Source organism: Magallana gigas, chromosome 5 (assembly GCF_963853765.1).
Source record: "Magallana gigas chromosome 5, xbMagGiga1.1, whole genome shotgun sequence".
Taxonomy (NCBI): domain Eukaryota; kingdom Metazoa; phylum Mollusca; class Bivalvia; order Ostreida; family Ostreidae; genus Magallana; species Magallana gigas.
Window position 1 is genome coordinate 49,977,575 of NC_088857.1, and position 12,517 is coordinate 49,990,091.

Sequence of the window (12,517 nt, forward strand, 5' to 3'; positions counted from 1 at the left end):
TAGTCAATTAAGTCCTGTTGTCTAATGGTTATGAAATACTGAGAGAAGCAATGTCTTACAGTTAAATTGATACATGTATATCAAAACGGAAGACCTTTTTGTTGCTTTTGCAACAAGAGTCTAGTTTCTTTTATGTTTATCAAGTGCAGGCAATTTTATATGCCTTCAATAAGGACATATTTACACAAATATTAATTTACTTATATGAACCATATTTCATTAACTGGCATATATAAAGAAAACGTAAAAATAAGTAGTGTAATACAGGTTAATTTTTTTATATAGAGTCGCATTATAATGAGAAAACAGTGTTATAATTAACCAGCATTACATTACAGAGACGCAGGAGTTGGAGACAAGTTACAAAGATGTGAGTAAAGTGAGCAGTGAGTTGTGGCCGGAGGTCCTGAGTAGACTGAGTGCCCGGGGGGAATGGGTGGCCATCAGATTCCTGGTCCTGGGCATAGACTTCCAGTTTATTAATGGTTCTGCTGTTGTTGATGGTATATCCGTTAAGATATGTAATGTTACCCGTATCTTGTATTTCATTAGCTTGATATTTAAAGATATCTCTTCCTTTTTTGGTCTTCAATTTCAGTCAAGTCGGAATATTAACATATCAGAGTCAAATTTATTTAAACTGATCAATCATGCAGTTGCTTTTACTGTTCTTAGTGCAAATGATCCCCAGGGGGGTGGCGAGAGATGTGGATTTTCAGGGAATCACTTACAACACACTGTTCCAGTACCTAGAGAGCCACGAAGATCCCACCTCCTTAAAAGACTGGATCATCCCTCTAGTACTGTTCCTCATCACACAGGGGGGAGACTTTGGAACCTTATTGAGGTTCCGAGCATCGGAAGACGACACACCTTTTTCTGCTGCCGTTAGATTTTGTGTACTGACAGGTAAGGTAATGTTATCTTGCTCTTTGTGGAGATATTGTTTATTCCTACTTTGCTAAAAATGCTATGTTGATGTGTTTATCAGAGCCTTGCGCGTTGATTAGACTGTGGATATTTGTTTTTTACTTGAGAGTAATTTAGTCAAATTGCGTTTTACGAATGGAAAATATTAATACATATGTTGATATTTGCATGAGTGAACTTTCGTTTAAGTACGCCACCTGGTGACATCACAAGGACAGGGTATCCTTCTGACTAGACCGATAGAAAAAAGGGTCTTAACAACATTCCTTACACTAAATTATCTCTCATATGATCATTTGCCTTTATTTATTTATTTTTTTTAAAAATACGAATCGGATGTTTTTCAGAACATTTTCTTGCAATTTTTATTCAATTTCTTTTATACAGGAGACATTGCATTGTTACAAATCATGCCAGCCACTCAAAGGCCTGCAACGATGGAATATGTGGACGTTAGAGGGGATTCCCCTTTCCACACCCTCTTAAAGATGTCCCGCTGTCCCCAGGGAACGTTCCTGGCCACCATAGTGAGGCTGCTTCTCCGGAAGGGCGTATCCCCGACAGTGCGCGACCAGAGTCAGCGCCTTCCCATTGACTACGTGAATCGACAAAATAACAAACAGGCGTATGGCATACTGAAGAAATACACACAGCGTGAGTTTCTAAAGTATATATGTATTGGACAAATGATTTCGATCTGTTAATTTTGTTATTAGCTTGTTAGTTGTTACTTGTCCAATTTCACCAAACTTGCATGGGGGATGTATCCGGACCTGTTTATGAACTTGAAAGACTTGGATGCTTAATCTGGGCCCGAAATTTTAGACACTGGAGGTGGTTTAGGTTTTTGGAGCAGGTTAAAGTTTTTGGTGCAGGTGCCATTTCTAAGTTACTACTGGTCCTAAATTCACCAAACCTGCATTGATGGTGCGTCTTATAATACTGATGAACTTGACAGGCTTGAATGCGGAATCTGAGTCATAGGTTTTAGATGATGGATGAGGTTAAGGTTTTTGGAGCTGGTTAAAGTTTTTGGAGCAGATACCCTCTGATAATTATATCTTACTAGACTTTGACCCGTGCATGCACGGGTTGACATTGCATATTGGACATTTACGAAATAGGTACATCGACACACCTTATTATTGACATTTACATAACAAAGCTATAAGCCTACAATAATTCTATTAATTTCACTACACTTTCCTTAGTTTGAATAATCTAACTGAGTCTCGGGAAAGGCCCTCACCACAGTTAAAATGCCTTCCTTATACCCGTAATGTAGCAGAAAATTGCTGAATCGCTCCGGAACGATTTTGGAGAAAGTTAATGAATTCGAAGTTGCCTTGAAAATAACAGTCAAATTCATCACAACAAACCTTTTTTAGACTGCAAATACCTTTCAACTAAAACTTTTAATCCATAGAATGGAAGAATTCAACACCTTTTCAGCAAAGTACACATATTTTCTTTGTAAAACTGGGTCCGTACGACATTATTCATTTTTACGATAAAACATATTCTATCTTCACTCTCCTAACAAATATAATTTAACTTTTTTTGCATGTAATCAAATATTTTTTGTCATCATTAAGACAAAAGCACTTCAAATGTATATTTGTTATCTTATACTTTCTCTCATAAGAAATCATTAATATACATGAACAGAATATATAGCAAAAGTCCAATGAAAATTTACCCGTATTTGTATTATCATTTCTGAGTTTATTCATGCAAATGTGATATTGTGGAAACATAACTAAAGATCCCGTTAGCGTGAATGTTTTGCGCAAGCGCAAGATTGTAAAATCCAAAAAATCCAGGTGATTTCCGGGATTTTTTTAAGGAATTTTCGTTGATTATTAATTAGCGAAGCTTAACTGAGAAAAAAATAAAAACAAATTGGTAATCTTCAAGTACCAATGATGTATAAAATATATAAAACAAAAAACAGTATTCTTCCGATTTCTCGATATTAAAGACCAAAAATTCGAGTCTATTATTTTAATATAGTAGTATAGATACTGGTCCTAGCTTCACAAAACGTGCATGGATGGTGCGCATAATGATACTGATGCACTTGACAGGCTTAAATGTTGAATCTGAGCCGTAGGTTTCAGATGCTGGATGAACTTAAGGTTTTTGAGCTGGCTAAAGTTTTTAGAGCAGCTGCCCTCTGGTGATGATATCTTAGTTATAACTGGTCCTAACTTCACCAAACTTGCATGGATGGTGCGTCTAATGAATCTGATGCATTCCACAGGCTGAATCAGTGCCATAGGTTTTTAGCTCAAGTGAGCTATTCTGAACACATTTTGTCTGTCGTCTGTCTGTCCGGCTGTCCGACCGTCCGTCCGTCTGTCTGTAAACCTTTCACATTTTAAACATCTTCTCCAGAACCGCTGGACCAATTTCAACCAAACTTGGCGCAAAACATCCTTAGGCTAAGGGGATTCAAAGTTGTGAAAATTAAGGACCACACTCTTTTGCAAAGGGAGATAATTAGGAATTATTGAAATTTTTCGAGAAATTTTCAAAAATCTTCTTCTCAAAAACCATGAGGCCAGGAAAGCTGAAACTTGTGGACACATTCTCAGGTAGTGTAGATTCATAGTTGTGAAAATCATGACCCTTGGGGTAGGGTGGAGCCACATTGGGGGGTTGCATCTTTACATAGGAATATATAGAGTTAATCTTTAAAAATCTTCTTCTCAAGAACCATTTGGTCTGGAAAGTTGAAACTTATGTGGAAGCATCATTAGCTGGTGTAATTTCAAGGTTGTGAAAATTATGACCCTTGGGGGTACGGTGGGGCCACAATGGGGGGGGGGTGTCAAATTTTACAAAAGAATATATAGAGTAAATCTTTAAAAAGTCTTCTTCTCAAGAACCATGAGGCCAGGAAAGCTAAAACTGGTATGGAAGCACCCTCAGGTAGTGTTGATTCAAGGTTGTGAAAATCATGACCTTCGGGGGTAGGGTGGGGCCACATTTGGGGGTCGACTTTTTACATAGGAATATATAGAGTAAATTTTTTAAAAAAAACTTCTCTTCTTCTCAGAAAGCAATCAGCCAGAGAGGCTGAAACTTTTGTGGAAGCATCCTCGGGTAGTGTAGATTCATAGTTGTGAAAATTATGAACCTCAAGGGTAGGATGAGGCCACAATGGGGGGTTTCATTTTTACATAGGAAAAAATAGAGTAAATCTTTAAAAATCTTCTTCTCAAGAACCATTTGGCAAAGAAAGTTGAAACTTATGTGGAAGCATCCTTAGCTGGCGTAAATTCAAGGTTGTGAAAATTATGACCCCTGGGGGTAGTTTGGGGCGAAAATGGGGGGTCCACTTTTTACAAAGGAATGTATATCTTTGAAATCTTATTCTCAAGAACCATTTGGAAAGAAGGGTGAAATTTGTTTGGAAAAATTGTCAGGTAGTGTGCTTTCGATTTTATTCAAATCATGATTTCCGGGGGGGGGGGGGGTTGATGGGGACACAAGGGGGTAGGGGAGACAAATTTATATATATATATATATATATATATATATATATATATATATATATATATATATATATATATATATATAGAAACATATCTTTAAATCTTTTTCTAAAAAAACATTTGCCTAGAAAAGTTGTAACTTTAGCGAAAGCAACTTCAGATAGTGTAGATCAAATTTGTTCAAATCATAATCTTTAGGAGTAGTTCGGGGCCACATTGGTGATTCAGTTGTACAAATGAAAACATTTAATTATTCACAAAAACTGAAATATGTTATTATATATGCGTTTACTTATATGCAAGCTTTTTTATAAATTGCTGATTCTTTAAAATTGTTTAAACTTTGGCCCCAGGACGATTATTGGACCTCACAAAGGGTTCAGAGTTTGGTGTAGGTTTATATCCTGTGTATAAACATTTGTGAGGGGTCTTTGTGAGAACTGCAATGCTGAATGTGATATGACTATAAAAGTATCCTGCTAGAAAGGGGACTTGATTATAAATGTAACAAAATCCAGAGGGAAACAGATGTTTTTGTATAGGATCTACATGGATTATACCACATTGTCCAGATATTTTGTATTATGACTCAATGAAGCTGATTTTATCATGCCCATTGTTGCTCAGGTGAGCGATGTGGCCCATGGGCCTCTTGTTTGGAACAGGTCACGTGTTTGATAGATAAAAGAACTATTTCAAACTTGCATGGTTGATTTACCTATAATATAAATGAATCGCAGAGGTAGCTTCAGATACAAATCCTGATCTCCATTATCAAGGATGCTAAAAAATAAACTCCCACCTTACTCAAACTTACTTGATAGATGTGTTTGTTGTGAAATGATATAACATGTTTTTATAATAAAGTATTGTATGATATGATACACTATTGTAGCATATAATACACTATTATTTCATTTAATATTAAAATGTGAAAAAACAACTTGATACAATGTGATATTGTATCAAACTCTTTGTATATTATGATTTTGTATCATGATATTGTTATTTATTACATTCTAAGTAATAAATACATGGTTTTTTTTTGCATATGTGATACAGATGACATCACAAAACTTGTATCTACCTCCGGGGCTGATACAGTTTATCAGCCCTTGTGATGATATTGATCCGTATCACACCCCTTGCGGAACTCCTCTGCCTTCTTTCGTTTAGGCATTTGTGCATGTTTACATTTCTGAATGCAGTTTAAAACTACAAATGCTAGCAAAAGTTTTGGAGCAGTTAATTTGAAAACCTGGGGAAATTCTGGTTCTGTAACTATATATAGTATATATGTTTGGTAAAATAATAAAATCTCAAATTGGGATTTAATACATGTACAGATTACTTTCAAATGATATCTAAAATCAATTTGTTCAATCTGTGGTTTTTTAAGATTTTTATTACAAAGTATGTAAGAAATATAATAAGAGATAACCTTTTTCTTATCACAGCCTCTATCAGTCCTCGACCAATGTCATCCCTCGGGCCTCCGGCCCTCGGGCTGATATTGGAGTCTTGGCCTGATACTGGCTGTGATATGGGAAAGGATATGTATTATTCTCTATACCGGTATATAATATTGTATATTATATGATATTGTGTACTATAGCGTACAGAAACTGATTTTTCAAACATCTCTCAAAGTAGATCATGTGATCATATTTTAATTTTTACCTCCACAAAACAGTTCTCACAGTAATGTTGAAATCAAAATAAATAAAGGCGTTAAAAATTTAAACTTAATTATTTATAATCATATTCATAGATAAAAGGAATAATTACATTGATCTTTATTACATTTTGCCCGTCGTTTAAGTATGTACAAGAATCTTGTACATCGGGCGTTGACAGGGGTGTATGCGACGATTGTGTAGTACAACCTCTGGTGAGAGAATGGTTTGTCACGTTTTAAATTCTTGAACTGCTCTTACATCTTATAATGCAGATGAACGTGAAGATTCTAAATCATGAAAACCGTGACCCCCGGACTAATATTTGGGCCCCAAAATATGTTCAAAGTTTAACAGAAATATAATGAAAAATGTTTAAAAATCTTCTTTCAAATAATTATAGTGCTACAATTTGTGAGATAACTATTCAGTCATTCTAAGATAGACCGGTTAGCGATTGCCATCCGTAATAAATTCACACAGTCTCGAAAGAACAAGTTTTCAGCTCACCTGAACCGAGAGTTTAAATGAGTTTTACTGACCACCCGTTTCCGTCGTCCTTCTGTCCGTCTGTAAACTTTTCAAATTTTAAACCACTTGGCAAACTTTAACCAAATTTGGGGATTCTAAATTGTTAAAATAAAGGGCTAAACCCTTTTTAAAAGAGAAAATTGTGAAACAGTGAGTATAGGGTGTGTGTCTTTAAAAATATTCTTCTCTAGAGCCACTGCACCAGAAATGCCAATATTTACACAAAAGCCTTTATATATAATGAATATTCAATAATAAGAATAGTGACCCCCCGGACCAAAACTGTGGCACAGGCGGGGTTCAAAATTTAACATAGGAATACGTAGGAAAAATGTTTAAAAGTCTTCTTCTCAAGAACCACTGCACAAAAATTGTCAATATTTACATAAAGCTTGCATATATCGTTAAAATTTTAAATTTTAAAAATCATCAGCCCTGGACCAAAACTTGTAAAGTGGGATTCAAAGTTTAATCTTGACATACATAGGAAAATGATTAAAAACCTTCTTCTCAAGAACCACTGGACTAGAAATGCCACGAAATGTACACAAAATCTTGTTTATGTATAGTGAAGATTCTAAATTGTAAAAATTCTGACCCCGGACAAAAATTGGGGCTCTAGAAAAACTGTTTAAAAATCTTCCCCTGAGCAACTACAATGCAACTGTTTAGAATATTACTGTGCAAGCTTTGGCTATTGTAGATTTTAAATTGGTAAGATTGTAACCCCGGACTAATACTTGGGCACCAAGAGGGGTTTAAAGTTAACTCTAGTAAATAGGAAAACAATATACAAATCTTCTCGAAAACTACAATGCTGCAATTTGTGATATTATTATGCATGTAACCTTGGACAATGTACGAAGATTTAAATTTTTTAAAATATTGACCCTGGGACTATTACAAAGTTCAACGTAGAAGCCATGGAAGGATAGTTGAAAAAACGTTTCAAAATCTTCTTATCGATAATTACAATGCTTCAACTACGTTATCTTCCCTAAATAGTGTCGATTCTTAATTATTCTTAATTATAAAAGTATATATTTCGATCTAATACTCGGACCCCAGAGGGGTTCAAAGATTAACATAGAAATATAGAGTTTTAAAAAAATTTCTTCTGGAAAACTACAATACTTTGTGAGATTACTATGCAAGCCTCTTTAAATAATGTAGTTTCTTATTAAATCAGTGACCACTGCACTGGACTAATAGTGAGGCCAAAAGAGGGGTTCAAATTTTAACATAGAAATATATATAGAAAATGTTTAAGAAATGTCTTCTCAAGAACTACAATGCTCATGCGAGGATCCTCAAATAGTGTAGATTCTAAATTGTTTAAGCCAATTATATACCCCGGACCAGTACCGATTGGGGAAACAGATAGGGGTTTGAAGTTTAAAATAGAAACAGCATATGATACAAAATAGAATGTCACAAGAAACTGTTGTTCAGATGAGCGATGTGGCCCATGGGCCACTTGTAATTTCTGTTACCTTTGACACCTGTGATTTGATAAACTGTTATGAACATAAATAAGATTTCTTAGAGTTATGCAAGATATATTCTGAACTACTACTTGTTATTCCTTATTTTGCATACCTCTAAATCTGTATAACCAAAGTAGTCTTAAATATTAATTGTACTCTAGCTGTAGACAGAGAAGACCAGAGAAGGAAACAACGTCATGTGCAGAAGAAGCAGATACAGAATGGGAAGAAACAGGAGACAGCAGAGAGCAGGAGGCAAAAGAGCGAGGGGGCGGTGAGGGGGCGATATATACAAATCAAGAGGACGACCGAAAAGGCCAGGTAGAAATGAAGGCTAGAATCTGAAGAGACTGAGATTTACTTGTATTTAGATTCAGGGTATCTCTTGCTCATCAGCGGAATCTCAAGATCATTATTGGATTCTGGTAGTTTTATCCAACCAATTTTTTTTCTATTCATAAACCACAATCAAGATCATTTTTTGTACTGATAAATGAATAGTTTTGTATTTTTCGTTAACATTACTTTTTTCTATTTTTATTTTACATATTTATACATTTGATATACCATTTAAAGATGTACGGTCCGATTTTATTTTATTAATTTTTTTAAAAACATTTAATATAACATATAAACAACAATGGCAAAAATAATGATAGTATTAGCAGTGACAATAATAATCATAGTACATGTACTGGTAATAATAGATAATACTATATAACGAAATGCATGTATCTTTGTAAAATGTTGAACAAAATTTTCTAATATATTAAGTTACATTTTTAGGGATATTGCTTTAAAAAAATTAAGATGGTTTATCAAAAAACAAGAGTTTACAAATTTTGAACTCATATATGTAAATCCAAGTATATAAAAAGATTTCTATCAAAACATGTATATATACGCTGTCTATAGGGATCACCACTTCGTCGTTACAGTGCATTTACATACCGTATTAACAGCCCTACTGGAGGACTGGTCTACCTCTCAGTAGATATTTTATCTATAAATACATTAGCATATATACAGTAAAACTCGGTAATAGCAAAGTTCTAGGGACTTATGGAATTACTTCGTTATATCCGTAATTCGTTATATCCGTATAACGAATTCGTAGCAATAACTATAGCAAATTCACTATAAACAGTTTTTCTTTTGCAAGACTACATTTTTTGCTAATTGAGGCTTAAAATAAAAATACATTCCTTTGATACCTTTAATAATTGGAATAAAAATTGAAAAATTTACATGAAAATAAATTCATTCAAACTATTATGTTAAATGGTAGAGAAAACTTTTTAAACAGTAAAGAAATTCGTTATGAAAGTGTTAAATTTTGTTGTTATTCACCTCTACGGGACTCAAAATCAGTTCGTTGTATCCGTAAATTCGTTATTTCCGAAATCGTTATAACCGTAAAATTTGGAAAGATTTGTTAAAATTTTTACAGGGGATTAAAAAAACAATTCGCTTTATCCAAGAATTTGCTTAATCTGTGTTCGTACTAAACGAGTTTTACTGTATATGCATACATACAGTAATATTATTACACAATATCAGCAAAATCAGAGATATAGCATGCTCTAAATTTATAAGTCAAACGTGATACAGAAGCGTAGTTTAACAAATATGATTTTAGATGCGCCTTAAGATCTTCTTCGTTTTCATCTAATCTTTTTAATCTACAATACATTTAATATTTATATATCTTGAGTGCTATTAAGGATATTATAAAATTTAATTTAGCAGATTTTCTATTGTTTTCTAAATAGAAACCTGTAATGATGTGTTTCCATTTAACATTAAAAAAAAGAAATTCAACTAAAAATCTCAGTAGCACATTTTTACTTTCATAAATCAAATGAATACTTGTGTCTTTATCTTAACATATCCTGCATTTTGGTTTCACATCTACCCGCCATTTACATAAATAAACATTGTTACACAGTATATTACTAAGTAGTCAGTAATTGAAGTTGGATAGTTGTTTATCTTCGGCATCTACAATTTTACACATATTTTCCCATTGTTGAGTATCGTGCATTTCAAACTCGACAGTCTTGTCTGATAGCAAGGTTTTCTTAACGTCATCTTTATATAATTTTTGTAAACAAATCACTTTTTTCAATACAAGTTATCATAACCAGTTTGAAGATAAAAATCTAAATCAATTTTCTTATCCACAAAGTTTGTATTTGCAAAAATTTATTTTCTCAGTACAGATTTGAACACAGAAATGATAATTTATATTCACATAACCAATTGGATTTATTTTTTATAACATTAGTAAAACTTGCGTAAGTTCGAATACTGCCATTATCATCCAGTATATCTTTAACAAAAAGGAAACCACTCTTAAGCCAATTTAAAAAAATCAATACATTCCCATTTGTGTTTATAAAAGAAATATCATCTCTTACAGTTAATGTTAAATCGTATGCGTGCTGAATACTTTTTATTTCATTTGAGTTTACGGTAATACAATTTATATTTGGATTTAAGGCTAAATTTTCACCTAAAGAAAGATATAAGAGTGCCGAAAAAAGACATCCCTGTCTAATGCTTCGTGACATATTACATATGTTAGATAACTTAACATTATTTAATATATGAAAAAACATTTAAAAATTACAATGAACAAATTTTATTTTTTGCGATACTGTTAACACATGTATTCGTAACAACATCTCGTAACACATTAATGTCAACGTCGAATAACGTCAAATTCAGCACACTCGAAAGTCAGTTATTTGAAATTGAATTAACAAAATTAATAACGCGTGTGACCACCATTTGCTTTCACGCATGCTTGACAGCGACGCCTCATGGGTGCAACTAAAGTGTTCAGAAATGCTTGAGGGATGTTATTCCAGATGTTGGTTAAAGCCTGGCCTAAATCAGCCAATGTCACTGGCTGATTTGGTAAACGGCGTGAACGTCTTTCCATTTCATCCCAGAAGTGCTCGATCGGGGACATTGGAGGAAACAGCTGGCCAAGGCAAGACATCGACATTCTGTTGAACAAACAAGTCCCTGACTACACGTGCAACGTGTGGCCTTGCGTTGTCTTGCTGCAGAATGATGTGATTTTGATGTCTCTGTATGAAGGGTATCAAATGACGCTGAATAATTTTATCTCGATAGCGTACGCCGGTGAGATTTCCATTGAGAATTTGTAGAGGGGTCCTTCCACGTGCTGATATTCTACCCCACACCATAACGCTACCACCAAATTGTCGACGTTGCACAACACAAGCGTCCTGGTAATGCTCCCCAACGCGACGATACACCCTACAACGGCCGTCACTGCTATCCAAATGAAATCTGGATTCATCAGTGAACAGAATATTGGCCAAGTCCTGTGTTCTGAATCGCAGATGTCGTGTACACCACGCTAGTCTGGCGATACGATGACGTTGAAGCAGTACAAGGCGCACCGCTGGACGTCTTGGTCTGATGTTTTGCTCGCACAGACGATTACGCACAGTTCTTGGACTAATTGGTCGAAGCCCTGGAATGCTACGGGCAGTCAAACTTGTTGTCTGGAAACGATTTCTCAGATGCACAAGTCTAATGTGGTTGTCCTGTTGACGTGGCGTCACACGAGGTCGCCCAAAGCGCGGTCGATCCTGAGTGTTGCCAGATTGTTGAAAACGTCTCCATAATGACTGGATGGTGTTCCGATGAACTCCCAAGTGTCTTGCTACAGTATTTTGTGCCATTCCAGCTTGCAGCATCCCAACCGCACGATTACGTTGGTTTTCGTTGAGTCGTGTCATGACATAGGGGTAAATTTTGTTGAAACTAAAGTGATTTCCTTAACAAAAAAAGTTTAAACAAATCCTTTACAGTTCTTATTCCAAACAGCATTGGCCCGTAAAACTCGTTCGTACGAATTCTTCAATAAACAATCGGTGCTCACTAACCATGAAAAAGTCCGTGCACCCGGACGGTTACCATCCGATATTGTCAAAAACATTACCATTATCGATTGTTTAAATTTTATAAATACAAACAATAGATATAGAAAAATTATACTAAATTTTATAATGCACAGTTTCTTTTTCCGCTAGTATACCTTAAGTAAAAAATCCATTCGACAAAACCAAAAGCCTTCTCAAAATCTAAGAACAGATGTATACTATCTTCATTTTCTGCATTATAATAGTCAAACATATCTAGAATAAGCCTGGTCATTTCACATAAGCCATTTGATTTTCATTAATTATACTAGATAAACATTTATATAAAAATATTTTAGCAAATACAAATGCAATAATTTTATAGTCAGTGTTGGTGAGACTTATTGGCGGGTAATTTTTAAATAAATTTCATTCACCCTTCTCAACCAAAAGAGATACTATAGATATTTTTTGGGTACTCCTTAATTCCT

The 12,517-nt window shown here is 34.5% G+C and overlaps 1 protein-coding gene across 1 annotated transcript in view; it reads left to right on the forward strand.

Moving 5' to 3' along the window:
* The window catches only part of LOC105319997 (TPR and ankyrin repeat-containing protein 1), an 82,601-nt gene that overhangs the window by 35,919 nt on the left and 34,165 nt on the right, over positions 1–12,517 (forward strand). The window contains exons 6-9 of the mRNA XM_034449044.2: positions 339–503; positions 676–909; positions 1,318–1,584; positions 8,286–8,445. Coding sequence (XP_034304935.1) covers positions 339–503; positions 676–909; positions 1,318–1,584; positions 8,286–8,445 — 826 coding nt within the window. The remainder of the gene's footprint in view (positions 1–338; positions 504–675; positions 910–1,317; positions 1,585–8,285; positions 8,446–12,517) is intronic.